A 22062-nucleotide genomic window follows, 5' to 3' on the forward strand; every position below is an offset into this window, starting at 1 on the left:
TTTGAACTTTTTAATGGGAAAGTTAGAAAACAGAACTGGCTCTCTCCTTCTCAGAATGTGATTAGTACATTTAAACTCACTGTTAATTCATTAGGGCATGTGAGATTCACTCAGTCAATAAATATTTACTGCATGCCAGGAACTATTCTAGGCACCGGGGACATGCCAATAAACAAAGCAAAGCTCTGTCCCTCATGGAACTTACATTCTGGTTTGAGGAAACAAACAGTAAATAAGTAAGTAAAAAGTCTAGTGTAAGAGGTGGTGAAATGCTATGGGGGGAAGCAAAGAAAGCAGATAGAGTTTGGGGGAATTTAACTAGGATAGAAAGCGATTGCTTGAGCTGGGACCTGAAGGAAATGAGGGAACAAGCCAGGAGATATCTGGAGAAGAATATTCTAGAAAAAAATATATATGTAAAAGCCCTGAAACAGGAACATGCCTGTGATGTGGAGGAGGAATCTGTCAGAAAGAAGGCACATGCCGATGAGAGAGGGATTCACATCACACAGAAGGCGCAGGGAAGCCCCACTTGACATCTCGGGGATGTAAACCATTGTTCTGATGAGAAGTTTTGACTAAAGCCAGTCTAGAAGTGTACCTTGCTTGAAGTGAAAATATTTGAAAGTCTGGATTTTTTAAAAAGGTTAAAATTGGACATTTATGAGAAGTATTTATCCATTTTTTAAAAAAAACATAGCATTTTCTCAAGTTAGGTTGTTAAAAGTGAAGCTTATCTGCTCTGAAAAACCATATTAAAGCACAAATTTAAAAATAGGCACATGGTAGTTCAGTGATTTTATCACTAAATACAGAACATAATGTGCACTTCATCTCTGTAAATTGGCATGCTCAGCCCAAAATAAGCAAGCTCACAATAAAAACTTATAGAAACACTAAATATAAAACTCTTAGAATAAAAGCAGCAATTGTTTTCTTCATAATTATCATACCTGAAACTGTAAAAGCATGGCTCCAACCACAGTTTTAAACCATTTCTTAGCTCATACTAATAGTGAAAAAGGACTTCCCTATTAACATTTCTACTTTGGTTCTGTTCAAAGTGAGTAAGAAAAATCTAATGTGTGATTCATCTTTAGTAAACCTGTTTTTCCCATCAGAAAATAAAACCAGTTATTACCAAAGATCAAATCTTTCCATTTTTATTTTATATTTATTTACTTTTTGCCATTGCCCCTTCTACAAACTCGATAGTTCTATAACTTTCAAATCCAATCTGATAACTTGGATTAAAGAAGTCTGCATGCCAAGAACCTGGCCAAGTGGCAAATGTGCCACCTTAAATCCACCTGTTCTTTGTAGCTCAGACACTGCCAGGTTCGGCCATCTTTGGACCAATTAAATTCCTGGAATAGAAGACCACTTAAAAATCAACCAAAGTACAATATTTTCTGTCTAGAGTGATAATATTCATAGCCCTCCCCACAGTGCAAAAAAAAATTAAAGAAGACCTCTTTATATACATAAAAGTGGGAGGTGAGATGCTGCACATTTCAGTATAAGCTAAAATAACCTGAAACAGGAAAATGGTGGCAGTTAAGAGGCTCTCAAATTTCATTGCACCTCATCCCTGGGTGGTGGGTTTAAATTTGTGTTACAATATGCTCTCCCTTCTCAGGTCATTGCCCAGTTTAATTGTCATGCATAATTTATCTAAATGGCAATAATAATAATACCTAACATTACATGTCAGGCATGGTACTAAGTGCCAGGGACAAGTAGAAAAAAAAAAGATGAACTAAGGCCATGTCCTCAAGAAGATTACAGTATGGGGACAGACATTTGTGATCATTATCTTTATTTTGTAGTTGAAGAGAACCAGAGTCTTGGAAAGACAGTGACTTGCCTGAGACCAGCTGGCAAAGGGACATGAACTGGGCCTATTTGCCTCTCAAACCTAGACTCCTCTCACATCTGAATGAATTCAAGCACTGAACCATTGTAAAGGCTGCAGCAGATCCATTCTTCAAGGTCTCCAGGCATACTCCAGTTGACCCAAACTGGAGGTAGAAAAATGTCTGTGGTCATTCCAGGGTCAGGCCTTCCAGGGTATCTTGAGAACTTTGATGCTGTCTCAAAAGACTCATTCCAAAATACTTTCCACATCGATGGACCTCCAGGGCAAAATGGCACCTGCAGCCAAAAAGTTCTGGAGCTCTGAGCCCTAAAGTACATAAAGTCCCTCTACAGAAGCTTTCACCAGGGCTCCTTCTGCCTGCCATCTTCTGGAAAACTTCGAGCAGCCAGCCCCTCAGCACGTGACAAGAATCGAGTCATTCCTTCTATTCTTTCTCCTTCAGAAGTTTCTTGGGACTCATCCCCCACACCGTAATGAACACTAAGATCCCTTTTTCACAGTATCATCAGTTCTCCTATGGATGTGCACTCAGCATTCCACTTCAGAGCTCCACCCAGACAATAAAGAGACCAGCTGTGCAAACCTGAAATATATGGAGCAGAAAAGCCCCCTACAGGAGTTGACTGGAATGTGCTGCTAAACAAATTACCCTTCAAAGTATTTAAGTAGTTTTGACATCAAGCGGTCGTATTTCCAAGCATATTCTTCCTCGATGTGGAAAGACTACTTTATTTTTTTAATCATATTGTGAAGACTACATTGAATTTCCATCACAGGGAGTAAGGAAGGCAAGTCCGTTTGCTTTTACATTGCCTTGAAGGTATTCCATTGGTCAAAATGACTAAATATGACCAGAATTCATCAAAGATAATATCTATATCTTTCTAAACTAAAAGGAAAATATTAAATAGGAACTGAGTGGCTCATTTCATAATTGAGAAAGTGTTTTCATGACTTTAAAAATGTTTAAGTCTCTCTACCCTTCAGCCCCCACTCTAAATGACCCCCCTCAACCCCTACTTAACCACAGGGAATGATTTTCTAACCTTTCTTCTCCATCTAAAAAGTCCTTCATTATCACATCTCACTTGATGGCCATGTGCAGGGGCTCAGAAAGGAGCAAAACTGTAAGCAGATTTTAAGGCTAACAGAAATCACTCACTTTTTATTTTCTACTCTAATCTCTCAGTCAAGTCAATAAATACACAGTAAGTTTGAATTGTGGTCATGACACTACAAGATTTAGGCTGCCATAGTAATATTCTTTAACTTCATTTCAGAGTCTCAAAATAATGTTCTTTGGTCTAGTTGGTCAAGAAAAATTGGTGTTAGTGGCCTAACAGGGGCCTGAGATGGCCGGCTGAAGACGAGGCAGTCCTTTCCTATCCAGAGCAATGGTGTTGAGCAGGTGAAGAGGTGTCAGCCGGCTGGCATCTGGATAGGCGTCCGTGTCAGGAGCGGTAGGCTGCAAAGTCTCGTGCTGGGGCATAGGGGTGGTAGTGTCTGCGGGTGGGCCCCGGCCTCCGTGGGGTCATGTTCATGTAGTCACTCTGAAGGATCCTGTTCCTCTTATTCTTCATCTGCAGAAAAGAGAAATGTCACTGTGAAGGGGCCAAGGACATGTAGGGAGATGTCATGGCAGGAGTTATAAGACTTTGGGGGCAACTTTTCCAACTGTGGACTGTCAAAGGAAGCTGAACACCAGAATTCATGAAGCGCCTTGGACTTGGATCATGACTTATCAAACCTAACTGCTTTGGACTCATCTAAATCAACTTGAAAAATCTGAATCAAAGAAAGTATTTTGGAAAAATGTACCCTTGATACTCTCCACACAGTCATTTAACCTGAATTTCAAAAGTATATCTAATTAACATATCTGCTGTTGATAAGTAAATACTCTTGAAGGCCCTTCCTCATCTGCAAAGGTTAAGCATCCCCACTGTAATCTTCTTACATTAGCCATTTGTTTAACAAGCTGTTTTTCTATAACCAAAGAGGACCTTCAGCCCCTCAGAGTCTGGAGTAATCATAAATTCAGAGCAGTGCATTCCAAATTAATGGGAAGATAGTTCTAGGCAACTAGTTACATTCCTATTCCTTCATATGTATTTACATTTCCATAAAGACAATAGAGTTCCTCATCTTTATTCCTCAGGTTCAGCTCCCTCTGGATGAATTTCTGCCAGGGGTGAGGAAAGTAGGACAATGCTTAACCTGCAGCAAGAATTACACCTCCTTGAAACTAAGCAAAGTTTTGATTAAGGAACTTCTTCTCCAGATCAGTGTGATGGTAAAATGTATGCATTTGATAAAAGACTCATAAAAATTTTTTAAATAGAAAGCCATCCAGATTTTTGGATTTAGACTTCTTTATTATGGGAAAAAAAAAGCTTATTTCCTGGAACATAGGCCTGATGCATAAGTAGATACACAGCACACGAATGATATGAACTCTTGCATAAATTAGCAAGCAAATGACTTCAGCCTGGTCTTATTTCCATGCACTTCTATCTCAGCACTTCACTCTTCCTTGTCAAAGAGGCATAAGAGTTAAGAAAGTTTGGAAAAACACTGGCCTTCACGTTACTAAAAATGACTAACATGTCTTCAGTCCTCATCTTTTTGAACTCTCAGCAGCATTCTTTATTATTGATTATTCTCTCCCTTTTGAAACACCCTTCCACTTTGCCTTCTATGAGATGGCATCATCCAGATTTTCATCCTGCCTCTCTGATCACTCTTTCCTGTGTCCTTTGAAAGCTCATCCTTCTCTAAACTAGCCATTCAGTATTAGACTGTCCCATTGTTTTGTCGTAGCCCTTTCCCTCTACTCACTCCATCCTCACTCTCCCTAGGCAAGCTCATCAACATTCACAGCTTCAATTATCACCTATTTACCCAAATTTATAGCTCTGGACTAGGCTTCAACGTCATTTTAAACTCAACATATCCAGAACAAAACTCAAGATCTTGCCCTAAAATCTGGTCCTCTCTCAGTGTTTCTCATCTCTGTGAGTGACACTACATATGTGAAGTTGCCCCAGCCAGACCTCCTAAACCTCATTCTTGCCACCTCCAGCTCATTATTCCTTGTCCTAGGGGACATTTGACAATATCTAGTGACATTTTGGGTTGTCATACCTGGGACGAATGCTACTGGCATCTAGTGGATAGAGGCCAGAGATGTTGCTAAATATCCTACGTTGCACAAGGCAGGCCCCATCAACAAAGAATCATCCAGCCTAGTATGTCAATAGTGCCAAGACTGAGAAATCCTAATCTAGAGTCTGGCCATGAGAAAACCATAGAATGAAAGGAAGCAATGGATACAAAATGTATCATCAAATCAGCATGAGTATTGTTAGACTACCTGACTCCTCCTTCTTGGTCATACCCTAAGGTGATTCATTATTTGAGCCTAGGTGACTAGAAGGACAGTGTTTCACCCATAGACATAAGGCAAGACACAGGAGAATTGTGTTTGAAAGAAGTTATAAATTCTACTTTAGTCACCTGTGACTTGAGGTAATGGATGGGTTATCTAGCTGGAACTAAGAAGAAAATAGCATTAAACACACATAATTGGGGGGATTCATTCAGAGAGAGGTAGTCATGGAAACCAAATGCATGAAGGAAGTTGCTCTTCAAATATCTTGATTCTATGTCCATTTTCCCTTGGACAGGGAAAAGGATGTGGAAATGTCTGTCCCCAACTCAATGTGGAAGGCTGCTGATGATACCCTGGTGATCATTTTAGTATTTATTCTTACCTTGAGGACTCCTCTTGCCAGGTTCCCATGTAATAGTCTTTGTCTCCAGATACCCAAATAAAACTATACCTGTTAGAGAGTGCCCCCAAATGAAGATGTCTTGGTTCTGGGTTCTCCAGGTTGCACACAAAGGCTATGAAAGATCTACTGCAACCAACTCCCATGCTTACCCTCACAGTGTTATTGAATGGTGGATTTAATCATCACCACCCAAACTCTAAACACAACAGTAGAATGGAAATGACACACGCATGACTGTGAAGACTACCCAGAGCCCACAGTGTCCATGTGCACTTAGCATATGTACATGTGTTTGCAGACTACTTACTCCATGTGTCTGTGTAACTGGGTCATCTACTCTGCCCCTTGACCATTCAGTGTCTGCTAAAACTGTATGATTTTAGGACCCGCCATCCTTGCCCTTCCCTTCACCGCAGCCTTTATCTACTTGTTTCCTGGGAGCAGCAGCAAGCCCCAAGGTTTATACAAGGTAATTCAGTGAATGGAGGATTGAGTGAGAGTAGCAGGTGCTGGTCTGTGGCAGCCTGGCCTAGGGGAGCTCTTTATTTATTCAAATGTCAGCAATAGGTCAAGAACTGAGATAGAATCTGCAGCTGCTCCCAGAAACCCACTAGTGCCTACGGTAGCACGTCACAAGCCCTCAGGAAGTTCCGGAAAACAGCAACTTGCACCAAGGCACAGTGCAGACAAGCCAAAAATAGGATCCTAAAAAAGTACCCAGGAAAAGGCTAAACTTTAGGGATCCTTAATGGCCTGGCTGAGTTTAGCCAGGAGCTAGTTGCTTAAACAGTAACAGCAGTAAGAAAAGATGAGCCCGGGGGGGAAAAAAGTGTATTATTCTATGAAATTTATTTATTTATTTATTTCCCACCCTTTTGGTTAAAGAATACAAAGACCTAGCTAGGTCTGAGATGCAAATAAAGGGTAGTTAGCAGGCAACCAAACTGACTACAAGAGGCCACAAATATTAGATATACTGAGCATTGGAACTTCCCAGTTTATAGGGATCCTGTGAGACAAAATAAGACCAAAATAAGCTTTCTCAAGACAAAGCAAGATGATCCCCACTGGGAATTAGTAATGCTGCCAAAGAAAAACCCATATGTCTATATTGTTTCTGAGTTGAAAGTGAACTGTTAAAACTCCTTGAAAATGAGAAGCTACTTTTGTCTTTTTGGTTGATTTGAGTCACTTAGCAAGTTAGTGCCTGATTATAGTAACTGACATTTTAATTCATATTTACAACAAGTTTTAAATGATAATTAGTACCCTCTGGCCACTGAAGGTTAAAGCAGCTCCCAAAACTACTTCCTAGGTCAACTGATCTAGCTCAGCATATCACAAAGGAGCACCTGTCCTGGAAGAGAACCCAAAAGCCACTGCACCTGGCTTTTAAATTAAGAAGTTGAGATTCCGCCCTGGCTGGTGTAGCTCAGTGGAATGAGCTCGGGCTGCGAAACAAAGCATTGCAGGTTCAATTCCCAGTCAGGGCACATGCTTGGGTTGCAGGCCACAGCCCCCAGCAATTGCACATTGATATTTCTCTCTCTCTCTCTCTCTTTCCCCGTCCCTTCCCTCTCTAAAAATAAATAAATAAAATCTTTAAAAATATATAAGTATAAAAAAAAAGAAGTTGAGATTCCTGGTGGGATCAGGAAAAAACAAGAATTAAGAGCCCAAATTCTAAAATCATTAGCAAACACCACAGTTGTTCAAAGCTGGAAGGAGCTTTGGATGAAGACCACAAGATCCACAAAGATAAAGGCACTCAGCTAACATTAGAGGAAAAAGCTGGACAATATTTCCCTACATTAAAAGCCCCCATCAGGCTTGGGCAACTTGAAGAAGGCAAGGCAGGCAAATTCTCAAGTTGATATCTAGTATAAAGGATTTCCAGGAACAAGAAGCTACTTCGTTCCCTACCCTGCAGAAGCCAGAGATTAGGCAACAGGCAGCATAACCAATGTCCTGAATACCCCAATGGTCTTCTGAAATGGGAGAAGTACGTGGGGAACAACTGAGAGGCAAACTCTGGCAACAGGCCAACAAGAGATGAAGGGCACCCCAGGTTGTATCTACCATTGGTATGACTGTAAACCCATGGCTGCTGAACCCCTCCCATCACCGAACCTGTAGTAAATAGGGTGGCTCCACATGACATGGCTTCCAGAAACATCTGACCCATGTATGGCCTAGTTAAATGTATGGATTATGCCTTGAAGATGGATATTATACTTCAGGCATGTTCATTTAAGTCTTTAGTTTTTGACCTCTATGGAAGGTGTCAATTTAAGCATTCATCAAGCATTAAATGTACTTAATACTAGATAGATGGTGAGTATAAATAGTTCTTTATCCATTAGGAGGGTACATTTCTTGTTGAAGGAATAACTGAGACATGCATCTAAGTTTTAGAAAAAAATTCAAAGACAAAATGGAATCAACACATGAGGTATTCTATACCCTAAAGCTTATTAAGAACAGGAAGATCCTTATAAAGAGGTGCCTTCTTAACAGTAGATATGGTCATCAAGAGGTCCTCAAACCTCAGCAAAAAATTCAACATTGAAGAAGTTTATATATATATATATATATATATATGTCTATATATATGTGCTTGTGTATGTGTATATATATACACACACACCAAGTATATATATATATATACCAAGTATATATGGTGTATATATATACACACCAAGTTTATTGCATGAACATTTGCAAAAGTCGGTAAACCCCAATTCAGTGATGAGAGCTCAGAAAAGTCTAATTCTCATTACGGTTTCATAATGACAGCACCATACTTGGTCTCACAGACTTCAACTGCTTCTAAGGAGATAAAAATATGACTCAGATAAACAGACCTAGTTTTTTTGCTAGGTTTGAATGCATAATTTCAGTAGCCAAATTTCTCATGATTTTTGACCCTGAACCAAAGTTGTTCATTGATTTCAGTTGTCTAGATTCCAAAGCTGCTTAGATTTTTATGTACATATGTATATACTAAAACTATTTTATATGTCATAATGATATTGCAAATGGGGATAAAAAAGTAACTGCCCCTATTACCCCCACCCTAATTTAACCAATTGTCTTCTTATTCTGTCTTGCCACCTAACCAGTGCCTTCTGGAAAATGGAATGCCCATAACGTTTTTATCTCAGATTAGGTTGGATAGGCTAAGAGACAACCTACTTAAACCTAGCAGAGAAAAAGAAAATAATAAAAATCACATGTTAAACAGAAAATAAACAACATAGGCAAAGTTCTTAAATATAATCAGATTGCATGTGCAGTAGAAAAGTTGCATAGAAGCAGTGCTGCTTGTCTTACCCAGCAAGTAAAAAGAGCCACTGTTACTAGCAAGCTATACAAAGCCAAGATTCCATCAACCACCACCAGTGCCCAAAATGGCTTAGAAGACTCAGGAGTTTGGTGAGCTGGACAAAGCCGATTCTCTGAAAAACAAAATAGAGTGGATTAAATGATATGGGAATGGCACTTGAGTAGATTTCCTTCCTTCTAAACTTTATGGAAGAATGTGAAAGGAACCAAAATATGCAAAATATCACTAGCTTAGAATGCATAGAATTCCTCTTTGATCTGTGCTCTTTGGGATTTATCCAATCCCACCTCTCATTGTGATGGAGTTTTCAAGGCTACAGATGAAAACCATTACTTTAGAGTGGTACACTGGAGTTGCTTGTTACCTTTCACATGGATAATGGTCCCGTTGCTCTTCTCATTGTCTATGTAAGGAGGTGGATACATGACTTCTATTTTGCAGAAGTAAATATCTGTTTGGTTAACAAACAAATTCCAGAGGTAGAATGTCACTGTTTCATTGCCCAATTTCCCATCGCAGTTGAATCCCGTTTTTGACTGAAACTGAAACTGAAGCTGATGGGAGTAATTTCCACTCACAACACAAACTTCCACAGCACTATCGGCTCCCTTATAAAGGGATGCCCGGAACTCCTTCGAAAAGAGGTTGTAGGTGTATTTGCAGCTGAGGTTGACGGCGTTGTTGTTCACCACAAGCATGGGCGACTGCTTCACCAAAATCTTGTTTTCTGGAGAAGGAAAAACCATTGCTTAGAACAAGAGTATAAAGACTTTTTTTTTCTGAAATCAAAATATAGTAATTAAAAAAACAGATCTCCAGTAAAGTCTTTTTCTTGGCAGATGAAGATGCAGGAGCTCTTTTGGAGATAATTATACCAAGAGTTTAAAAGTTTACTGCTTGATAATATTTTCATTCTCCTTTGAATGAAACAACAGAGCATGTCTATTCAGATATTTGCCAATTTAACTGGGTTGCCTTTTTATTGCTGAATTATCAAAGGTTTTTACATATTTTGAATCAAGTTCCTTATCAGATATTTGATTTGCAAGTATTTTCACCCATTTTGTGCGTCATGTTTGGTATTGTCTCAAAAATTCTCCAACTTGATGCTGATATTCAGTCAGGGTTGAGAATCACTATAGCCTAAGAGATTTCCCAAGCTGACAACATTTTGGAATCACCTGGGAAACTTCTACAAACCCTCAATTCCCTCAATTAAATCAGAATTTCTGGGTATAGGAGTCAGGCATCACTAGTTTTAAAGTTTCTCAGGAGATTCAAATTCGCAGTCCAGTTTAGGAACCAGTGACTTAGCAGATAAAAGCTCATTTTTATCCTCAATTCATAAGCCTCCACAGGCTTTTCCAACCTCATTTCTTCAAACCAAAACCTTCCCAGTAGGCTGGATCTTTTAAGTCAGCACCCCAGGAATACATTGTGAGCATTCCTCTCCCCATACTTTGTTCACTAACTCCATGACCTAGTGACTCACCCTTCTCAGGTCTCAAGACAATTACTGTATGTATCACCACTTACTTGCCATTTGGTCAGGTTCAACATTTCTTTTCATGTCTTTTGTTTATTGGATGATTATTGGTCTGTGTGACATATTGGTCTTATAATTTCAACCTGTAAGTTTTATATGATTCACTACTTATTGTGTATTAAATATTGTGCACATTGATTTCCACTAGAATCAGTACTGATTGAGTTGAAAATACAGTTGTCCCTTGAACAACTTGGGGGTGAGGAGTATCCACCCCAGTGCAATCAAAACCCCATGTATAATTTTTGACTGCCCCAAAACTTTGCTAATAGCCTGCCATTGACTGGAATCCTTACAGATAACATAAATAGTGGATTAATATATTTTTATATTATATATTACACATTATATTCTTATAATAAATGAAGCTAGAGAAAAGAAAATACTATTAAGAAAATCACAAAAAAGAGGAAATAATTTACAGTATTTATTTAAGAACTCAGTGTATAAGTGGATCCACACAGTTCAAACCCATGTCATTCTCGGGTCAACTGTATATTTTAAAACACCATTTTGAAAATGCTAGAATGTTGTTTTCCACTTTATATATTACAAAGATCAGTTAAACTACAACTATCTGAGAATCTTGCTTAGTTGAAAGTATGTCTATAAAATTGAGCTGAAAACTTGCAAGAGTTAATTACCTTCAAAGAAATTTTTTCTGTAAATTAACTGTATTTGGACAAGCTGTGCTAAGATAATGGCCATTGATATAATGACAATGAGATGGATTTAATTCTAAGTGCTCACTCATGACAGTGCCACAGAATTATTTAATTCCAGCTTATGTGTCTGCTAGTTTTTCAGTTAAGGATAATACTATCTCAGTGTAAATGAATGGACCCAACAGCCATCAGCCTACAATCTTTTATGTTTCTTTTGTACTTTCAAAATGCAGCAAGTTCTACATTTTGAACACCTCTTGTTTTATATGCTTCAATTCACTCAGCTTTTGATTTGTGTGTATTTCCTCTAGACCTCTAGTTTTCAAGACTCTTGAGAGCAAGGACCACATGTTATGCTTCTTTGTATATTGTGAAAACAATAGGATCTTAATAAATAACCAATTCGTGAAAGATGGTAATCTGACTGTATCATTCTTATCAGCAGCAAAGCCTAACTACCATCTCACTGAATCCTACTCAAAACTGGTGTCTCCACAATAACTTTAACTTCATTTATTATTCATTCAACAAATATAGCCTAAAAACACTAAAAAGTAAACATGTAAAGAACCAAAAAGTTCAAGCTATCTTGATAGGAGAATGCAACTTGTTTTTTGTTTGGTTTGGTTTGGCCTTTTTCTTTGTGTACTTAGAAGAAATCATTGGGCAGGTTCTGAGTGGGAAAACCAACCCCAGAAAGAAGTGCCAGCATCCCCCCTCCTTTTCAGGGAGTTCAGGTTAGGTATTTGTATTTCTGCTTACTGACTTCTGCAGGAATTGTATTTTTATACTAATTATTTGGATTCTCTTGTAATGGACATTCAAATTCTTGCTGATCTAACTTTGAAAGCTGATAAGAAAAAAGATGAGACTAGGACTTCTCTGCAGAGATTTTTTAAAAGGGTGGGGGTAGGGGGTTGGCGGATCTTGGGCAGGGAAATTGAGTAAGGCTGGAAAGAAACTCTGGATGGTTTCCCAGTTTGGCTTCCTTCTCCTCCTAGCACCCACAGTGAGGAGGAGGAATTGAAGAGAGTATGAGAAGAAAAACAATGTTGCTATACTCCATAGCATCTATCTATACTTCAGTAGTGTGCTTACTATGTCTTGTGTAGCTCAGGATGTGACACCTTCCCAAGATGCATGTAGGAGAAAAAAATTGACTTCCCAAAGATAAACAGAGTTCAGTTTCTGTCCTAGAGCAGTTCACAGTCTGATGGGGAAGAATGACATAAACAGACAACTACTTAAATAGTGGCACAGTGCTCACACAGTATTCCTGGGGGCAACTGTGGGGCCAGCTAAAGATTCCTGGAGGTGGTGGCTGCTGGCCTGAGTCTTAAAGGATTATGCATGTATTAATGCAACATGTTTTTATTAAATAAAGTTAGCCTAGCCAAGATGAGTCTTTGTGCTAAAAGGTGGGTAAGGTAAGAGTGTGTGTTGGGGTAGAGGGTGAGGTAGAGGACTCTGCAGAAAATAAAACAAAAAGAGAAAAAGAACAATTGAGGCAGAGAAGATAAGGAAGTACAAAAGAGTATGCCTGATGTAGGGAATTACAGCTACCTCACTTTTGCTGGACCATAAGTTTAAAAGACAAGATTGACAAAGCAAGCATATATTATAGCTTGGGATCTCTCCTGTAGGTTTGAGGATCTATGAAAGGATTTTAACCCGAAGAGTAATGTGTACAACTTTTCATTTTATATGGATTATTTTAGCAAAAACGTGGGAAGTAAATTTGAAGGGTCCAAGAGTGAAAAGATGGAGACCAGTTAGGATACAATTGTAGTAGTGTAGGCAAGAGGTGATAAGGTTAGAAAGAACTACAATTTGAAAGAAGTGAATAAATTCAGGAAATATTTGTAGCCTAAATTAGCAGAACCATATTGGCTTAGATGTAGTGAAAGAGGGAGAAGGAGTTAACAATGACTGTCCTCAGGCCACACAGACCAACCAGTAAATAACATTGTTTCCTTTGCCTGCATCTCTTCTTCATTCATTACAAAACCAGAATAGACAGCTCAGAAACTGAGGTGAAGTTTGGACATCTGAGATATGAAGAATATATTCTTCTACCCTAAGAGATTGTTGCAAAGAAAATATGAATTACTTCAAACGTTCCTGGGAGTGCAGATGACTCCCTGAAGCTTAGTACAGTGCTTGCTGTTTTTCACAATGGCCTTTCTCTCTAAAACTATTTTCCCTTCATGAAGCACCATACAGTGAGATAACTAAAAGATAGATTTTCCTTCGGTTCGTCACAAAGCCTCAAATTCAAATCTTGTTAAGATTGATTCAAATTTCTCTTCAGCCCATTCCACCTCAGCTCTAAAGTTGAGGAATTTCTCATGGTAGAGCAATTCCAGATCCCAGTATCTAGGCTGGTGGCTACACATTCCATTTTCTCCTGGTTGATGGCATATTATCCAACAACTGAGCAAGGGAAGGGAACATCTTTTGTTTAAACTGATATATAGTTGACATATAACATATTAGTTTCGAGTGCACAACATAATGAATTGATATTTGAATGTGTTGTAAAAAAATCACCACAATAAGTATACAAGGTCTGTCCTGAAAGAGTCCAGTTATTATTAATCTAATGAGAACAGTTTGCACGACATTGATGTAACCTGGCAGCCAAGAAAATTGGACTAGAATGTGCATGCATTAACAATGGACTTCACTGTACTAGTCAGTGGAGGCAGTAGATGCAGTTGAGTGAACATATGTACTGTAGTACATATGGCCATCGCACTCAAAATGACTGAGTGAGTAGAGCAAACAAATCTGTATCAAGTTTTGCATTAGGCTTGAGCTTTCCTCCATGGGAAACTATTTGGATGATTCAGAAGGCCACAGCAATGGCCAGCTGGTGATTGGCAACTTCAGCACAACATGGTCACTCACACATCCCATCTGGTTCAAAGGTTTTTGAGGAAACACCAAATCACCCAGGTGACTCAGCCCCTCTACAGCACAGATTTGGCACACTGCGACTTCCGGCTTTTTCCAAAACTAAAATCACCTTTGAAAGGGAAGAGATTTCAGACCATCAATGAAATTCAGGAAAATATGATGAATGAGGCAGCTGATGTCTCTTGGGAGAACTGTGTAAGGTACCAAAGTGCCTACTTTGAAAGTGTCATTGTCTTATGCACAATGTTGCTTGTATATTCTTCAATAAATGTCTGTATTTTTCATATTACATAACTAGATACTTTTTTGGACAGACCTCATATTAACATCCATCACCATACAAGTTACAGAATATTTATGTCTTCATTATTAAATTTACTGCAATGACATTGGTTAATAAAATTAAATAGGTTTTAGGTGTACAATTCTATCATACATTATCTGTACATTGTACTGTGTATTCACCAGCCCAAGCCAAATCTCCTTCCAACACCATTTATCCCCCAATTACCCTCTTCTATCTGCCCCATGCCCCTTTCCCTCTGGTAATCACCAAATTGTTTTCTGTCTATGAGGTGGTTTTTTTAGAGGGGGAGGGTTTGCAGGGGCTTAATTCCTTCACCTTTTTCTCCCAGCTGAAGGTAAGTGTTCCTTCTTTTTACAGCATCAGAGTATTCCGTTGTTTAAATGTAATACAGCTTCTTTTATCTACTCATCTACTGATGGGCACTTGGGCTGCTTCCAAATCTTGGCTATTGAAAATAATGCTGCAGTGAACATAGGGGTGCTTATGTTCTTCTGAATTAGTATTTCAGGTTTCTACAGATCTATTCCCAGAAGTGGAATCCCTGGATCATAAGGCAGTTACATTTTTAATTTTTTGAGGAAGTTCTATAATGCTTTCCACAGTGATTGCATCAATCTGCATTCCTACCAATGGTGCATAAGAGTTCCCTTTTCTCCATATCCTCGCCAACACTTGTTATTTGTTGATTTATTGATTTGTATCACATTTATTGATTTGCAAATACTGTACCAATCTTGCATCCTTGGGATAAATCCCACTTGATCATGGTGTACGATTTTTTTTTATTGTTGTTCAAGTACAGTTTTCTGCCTTTTCCCCCCACCACAGCCCTTCCTACCACCCTCCCGTTCTCATCCCCCACCTGTTATTGCCCATGTGTCCTTTATAACTGTTCCTGCAAACCCTTCACCTTTTCCCCCTGAAATTCCCTCCCCTCTTCCCTCTTGTTGTATGATGTTTTTAATGTATTGCTGGATATGGTTTGGTAATGTTTTGTTGAGGATTTTAGTATCTATGTTCAACAGAAATATTAGCCTATAATTTCCTTTCTTTGTAATGTCAGTGTTATATTCTTTGTTGAATTGATCCATTTTTCATTGTGTGTCCTTCTTTGTCTTTTACTATAACTTTTGTTTTAAAGTCTATTTTTTTCAGGTATAAGCATTGCTACCCCAGCTTTTTTTTTCCATTTCCATTTGCATGAAATATCTTTTTCCATCACTTTACTTTTTATCTGTGTATAATCTTTTTTTCTGAAGTGGGTCTCTTGAGACAGCATATATATGGGTCTTGTTTTCTTATCCATTCAGCTCCCCTATGCCTTTTGATTGGAACATTTAAGCCATTTACATTTAAAATGACTACTGATAGGTACCCATTTATTGCCATTTTAATCTTTTATGTTCCTCTATTTTTCTTCTCTCCTCCTCTCCCTCATCCTCTCCTCCCCCTCCCCTCCCCCTCCCCTTCCTCCTTCTTCTTCTTCTTCTTGAAGACCTTTTAACATTTCTTGTACTCTTGATTTGGTGATGAAAAACTCTTTTAGCTTTTTCTTGTCTGAGAAGCTCTTTATTTCTCCTCCAAATTTAAGTGACAGCCTTGCTGGGTTAAGTTGCCTTGATTGAAGGTCCTTGCTTTTCATCACTTTGAATAATTCATGTTAATACCTTTTGGTCTGAAATGTTTCTATTGAGAAATCAGCTGAGAGTCTTATGGGAGCTCTCTTGTAGGTAACTGCCTTTCTCTTCTGGCTTTTAAAATTTTCTCTTTGTCTTTAATCTTTGCCATTTTAATCATGATGTGTCTTCTTATGGGCCTCTTTGGGTTCATACTGTTTGGACTCTCTGTGCTTTCTGGACTTGAGTGGTTTTTTTCTTCACCAGGTTAGGGAAGTTTTCGGTCATTATTTCTACAAATAGATTCTTGATCCCTTGCTCTCTCTCTTCTCTTTCTGGTATGCCTGTGATACAGATGTTGTTATGCATCATGTTACCCTAAAGGTCCCTTAAACTATCCTCAATTTATAATTCTTTTTCTGGGGGGGGGACTGCTCTAGTTGTGGGTTTTCAGCTACCTTATCTTCCAAATTGCTGATTCAATTCTCTTCTTCATTCAACCCACTGTTTATTCCCTCTAGTGTACTCTTCATTTCAAATATTGTCTTCATTTCTGATTGGTTGTTTTTATGGCTTTTATGTCCTTTTCTATGCTTGCTATCTCATTGTTGAAGTTCTCACTAAGTTCCTTGAGCATCCTTATAATAATTCCATTGAACTCTCTGTCTGTTAAATTGCTTGTCTCCATTTCATTTAGCTCTTTTCTATAGATTTCTTCTGTTTTTTCATTCGAAGCATGTTTTTTGTCTCCCCATTTTGACTTCTTCTTTTTGTTTGTCTCTATGTATTAGGTAGATCTGCTATGAATCCCAGTGTTAGCAGGGTGGCCTTATGTAGTAGGTGTCTTGTGGGACCCAGTGGCACAGTCTTCTTCATCATTTGAGCTGGGAGCTCCAGCAATGTTCCCTGTGTGAGTAATTTTGGCCTTCCTGTTATAATTGTGTTATAATTGAGTCTTGGCTGCTATTGTCATTTTGGTGTGTGGGGCCAGCCCTCAGGTTGGCTGACTGTGAGGGTGTACCCCAACCACAGCATGCAAGATGCTGTGCAGATGCTGACTACATAAAGCAGAATTCACCTCAGCTGGATTTGATGACTGCTGAAATCTTCCAAGGATATGCCCTTTGTGAAGCTAATTGTATCCCCCTTCATGTTGTCTAAAGCTGGTCACTAAGTGTGCTGGTTTTGGGTCCTCTTAGAAAGGACTCTGGTGCACGTCAATGCCAGACTCTGCCTGTGACTGGCTGTGGGTAACCTGTTTAGAGCTACAAAGCAATCCACAGTTTGTGGCTGCCTCTGCTGGGCCCAGGTGTGCACAGGAAGGACCAAACTGCTCACCAAAGCTGGCTTTTACCAGCACCAGGCTCATAAGTAGGTTAGCAAAAGTCCCAAGGCTTTCCAAGGTCTGCCTCCACCTGCCAGCTGCCTGTTAGGCTCAGTCACTGAAAGAGCCTCTGACATTACTCAAGTTGCATGAGGGAGATTCTCAGTGAGTCTCCACATAAGGGCAAGTGGTGTTCACCAAACTGATATAGGTTCAAACTCAGTGCCAGTGCTGGGTCTGATGCCACTCAGCAAATGTCCCATGGTATACCAACTCTAGCTGCCATCAGCTGATTGCTTCCACAGCTTTGTGGTGGGGTTAGGTCTCAGAGAGCCATCAGGGTGAGGCCAGCAGAGTTTATCAAGCCCAAATAGATCAAGATTTGGCCATGTGAAGAGAAAGATCTGAGCGCAAGGAAAAATGGCCCTCATCCTAGAGCCACACAACTCAGACTGTCCAGTAGGGCAGAGCCACAAGGAGTCAGGAGGGTGGGACCCTCAGGAGCCCTGAGGGTGGTTCTAGCAGTTCTCTTGTGAGAGGGAAGCACAGTCAGGTTCATAGGAAAGTGTGAGGATGGCCCTCACCCCAAAGCCACACAACTCAGTCACTAACACTCCCTGATTCTGTCCAGACCTCTACATTCCAGCCCAGGCAGCTGACTCCTCAGCAGGGTGCCAGCTCCATTTGGTGGGGCTACAGGGAGTCTCCAGTGTGGGGTTATTGCAGTTCCTAGACTGATACCATAAAGAGGGGTATGCTCCACCTAAGAAAGATGGTGTCTGAAATTTGGGAGAGGAACACATCTCAGGAACCCTGGTGGCTGTCCCTTCAGAAATCTCCCCAGAGTCACAAACTCCAGTTTCTCCTCATGCAACTCTAGTCTGCTCCATCTTTCCTCCACAGGAGCTTGGAATGAGTGGCTGTGGATGACATTTTGTTGTTTGGCTCTTTAAGAGAGTGCCTGTCTCTCCTTGATGGACAGAATTTCCACTGATTTTCACAGCCAGATGTTATGCTGGCACCTCTTCTTGGCTCTGGTACTCTGGACTGAGGAGCCCAGCTTGCTGTTGAGACCCCACTCTTCTAAGAGGAAACCTTTGCAGCTGAGATATCCCTCCAGTATCTCAGCTGCCACCGTGGGAGCAGGGGCCAGCCCTTTGGCATCTTTGCCCTTGATGCCAGTATCATTGTGGTCTATTTTGTAAATTCTTGGTTATAAGACTTCTCTTCAGCCAGTCTTCAGTTTGTTATTCAGGTTGACTGCTCTATATTTTAGTTTAATTCCAGTTTGGTCTTGGGAGGAAGTGTGTGTAACATTTACCTACTCTACTGACATCTTGGATCCCTCAAAATTTTTATTTCTTCTGTTGAGAAATTCTATGTAGAAAAATTCCTTTATTTTGTGTGACTCTTTGTGCTAATATTTTTGGAGGGAAAGAGCATGAAAATGTTTGTGTGGCCATTTGTTGAAAAACAGTTGTTTAACTTATCTGTCAATATTAATCTCTTTTCTATGTCCACATATATACTTTTCAAATTAGCTGATCCTTAAAACATACGTACTATGTTTGAAGTAATTTGCTTAGTATGCATTGGTGTATAGCTAACAGCCTCTTAGATTTGGATTCAACCTGGGATTATGACTGGCCTATAGAACCTCTTGTTCATGTCAGTTATTCAGAGAAACCTCAGTAAGAAACAATCTCATAGGGTTTCAAAATCTTCATCTGCTTTGAAGAGAAACTAAAGGAAGAAAATTCACTTTTGGTAGTAGAAAAAATAGAACCAGTTACTCTAAATGATATTGAATATATTATGATTATTATGACTTCCAGTAGACACAAAAATTCTGATTCCTCTTATTTTTTCTTAAAATGGAGCATGTGTGAATATGCACACCACTTATTCAATGGATGTGAAGTAATGACATGGATAAGTCAAAGCAACTAATAATCAAAACATCAAGTGATATTTGGCTTTGACATGTATTTTGATTCTCTGAGTTTCAGAAAATCCACAGTACTTCAAATAACTTAAGGACATATCTAGACTTAAAAGGAAGCAGACAAACTTTTAGCTTCCCCATACTTAACTTCTGTTTGATTCCATATGCTCTCCAGTTAGTGCTAGGAGTGGAAAGCATCCTTCTCAGGCTAATTTGGTCTTAGTAGACCTAGCCTTTTCCCATAAATATTTAGTTTTCCCTCTTCTGAGTAGGGAAACTCAGAATTTAGTTTGCCTTCTGAGTAGTTAGGCAAAGTCTACGTAGGTCAAACCTCTTTTAACCTACAAGGTTAATGTCAGTCAAGGTTAAAAGAGAAACATTGTCAATCCTTCTATTGTATTTGCTTACGGTATCAAAAAATTGTCTTGACTGACATTTTTATAACTGAATTGACAAGTTGTTTTGATGATGAATTTAGTGCTTTGCTTTTCAAAGCCTTTCCTAGCAGCTAAACCAGCTAAAAGTGTGGAGACAGGAAGCAGTAACCTCAAAACTCTTTCCCTCACAACTCCTCCTTGACAACAGACAACATGAAGAGTAAGATTGGAGGTGAGAAGGTACTTATCTGCTGCTTATGAGCTAGGCAGTGGGAGCTAAAAGATTTCTCACAGATAATCGATGAATCTTGTGCTATGGTTAACTTCTGGAAAATTGAAACTTGCTCGTACTTCCATGAGAATGGAGTGGGAGAGGAAGCTTGGTTACAACAAAAACTCTTTCCATTTTTGCCTATTGTAAATGAGTCAATTACTATATTAATAAGCAAGTCAACTCTCTGCACAGGTAGAGTGGATAACCATCTGTGAGGTGTGGCTCCAAGTACCAGAGAAGGAACCCTGACCCTGAAAGAACCCTCTTTACCAGCTCAGTTAATGCTTAGATTTCCAAAAAGATAAAGCCTAAAATGTAATGTGGGAAACATGTTGATTTAAATTAGTAGTTATAGCCTACATATATAAGGCTACAAAGCATTTTCTCCTATTTTATCTCATGTGAACTCCATATTAATATGTAAAGTAAATAGGCAAGTTGTTCATCTTTACAGCAATTTTATGGGTGGGAAACTGAAGTCAGCTAGGTCAAGTGACTTGTCCAGTGTTTTAAGACAAGTTAGTGACCCTTCAGACTCGGCTCATGCCTCATGACTTCTAATTTACTGCTCTTATCTCTCTGCCAAGTTGTATCAAAATATCAACACAATTTCAGTGATTGATTTTAGATCCTCTCAAAGTTGGGGTTGATAATTGGATGGGACTACATGTCTGAAGTGAGAGTTAAGGAGGAGAATACCATTGAATGTGGGAGTACATGGAGTGGGAAAAGACAGGAGCAAGACAGATTCCATTTTCTCTACCATTTTGCTGGATTCCCATTCTGCAAAAACTACTCAGCTACAAAGAAAGCTGGAGATGATTCTTAGCCAATCCCTTGTTTTATAGAAGAAGCAACTGAAAACAAATGAAGTAAATAGTTTTCTAAGTAAGATCACTCAAATAGTGGAAAAGGTAAGGTTTTGTTTATTTATTTATGTTTATGATTCTAGATGTAACATTTTAAATCATGAGTGACTAGAAAACCAAGTTTGTGAATTCAGCAAAATTGACTTGATTTTTACGGTCACATTTAGAAAGTACATCTCCAAACAGTCTCTGCCTCTACTGCACATACATAAAACATTTTGCTTACCATTTCAAAGACTTCCTGAAGGTCATAGATGGATCCCAGATAAGGCCTACAGATAATATGTTCACATGAAATGCCTCTTATAAATTATTTTAGTTCCATAAGCAATAATTATACTATGGTACCTCTTTCATTTCAGTTTGCCCAAGTATACAAAAGGGTTTGCACATAAACATTAGTTAATACATAAAGTCATTCGTAAGTCTAAACCTCATTTGGGGAAATCCTTAACTTCACAGTCTTTGTGAATTGCATTCATCTGTCATGTTTAACTTAACATATTTTGTGTTTCTTTTTCTTTATCATAGCACCATAAATAAATAAAATGCCACATAGAGACTAGTGAACCAAAAAAAGAGCAGAGCAGGTAGCGCTCAGCACTGAAATCTGCATTGGGTAGTTAAGGAAGCAGTGGAAATGGTACAATAGATATTTGGTTAGCAAAGTGACTTCCCTTCAGAACCTCTTAAGAACTTTATTGGGTTCCATCTATGCACATTCCCATCAGAGTTTCTTTTGCAGTTTAAAAATCAGGTTGGAAAATCCTAATCACATTTCCTTTTTTAAGTCCTGAGTGAACAGAATTTAACATGTTAAGCAGGAACTGAAGAAAATGAAAGCTTTCTATTTTCAACCATCTTGCCCTATGATGTTTGTGAACATTTTGTGAAGGTGACACTGGTTTCCCTGACACAGAAGAACACCTCCCTCCTGACCACAGAGTTGGTAAAGTTACCGTAACTTCCCTTTGAGTATACTTTCTGTTCAGGCCCAGGCTACCCTTCGACATGTGGCCATCTGACCACTTTCACCTTTCAGTCTCTGTAAAAAGCAGGCTGTCCCACAGGCCAGTCCAGGGTTTGCTCCAGAAACTGTAAGACAAACCGTGTTTTCTGGGAGGAAGGAGAGACTCAGCCATCTCTGGCTGTGGCAACTCTAGCTGGTGGTTTGACCTCTTAGAGATGTGAGAAAGATGAG

At 39.2% G+C, this 22062-nt stretch overlaps 1 protein-coding gene across 2 annotated transcripts in view; it reads right to left on the minus strand.

Moving 5' to 3' along the window:
* Positions 1-1154: 1154 nt before the first annotated feature.
* CD28 (CD28 molecule) overlaps positions 1155-22062 on the minus strand; it is a 39225-nt gene continuing 18317 nt past the window's right edge. The window contains exons 1-4 of one of the 2 annotated variants that reach the window (XM_045854399.1): positions 21088-21108; positions 9384-9746; positions 9007-9131; positions 1155-3459 (exon numbers count right to left, since the gene is read on the minus strand). In XM_045854399.1, coding sequence (XP_045710355.1) covers positions 3331-3459; positions 9007-9131; positions 9384-9717 — 588 coding nt within the window. In that variant the 5' untranslated portion in view covers positions 9718-9746; positions 21088-21108 and the 3' untranslated portion in view covers positions 1155-3330. Of the gene's footprint in view, positions 3460-9006; positions 9132-9383; positions 9747-21087; positions 21109-22062 lie in introns of those variants that run through there. The other variant, XM_045854391.1, reaches the window with a different exon arrangement.

The sequence above is a fragment of the Phyllostomus hastatus genome, unplaced genomic scaffold (assembly GCF_019186645.2).
Source record: "Phyllostomus hastatus isolate PE091 unplaced genomic scaffold, TTU_PhHast_1.1 phas_contig_137, whole genome shotgun sequence".
Taxonomy (NCBI): domain Eukaryota; kingdom Metazoa; phylum Chordata; class Mammalia; order Chiroptera; family Phyllostomidae; genus Phyllostomus; species Phyllostomus hastatus.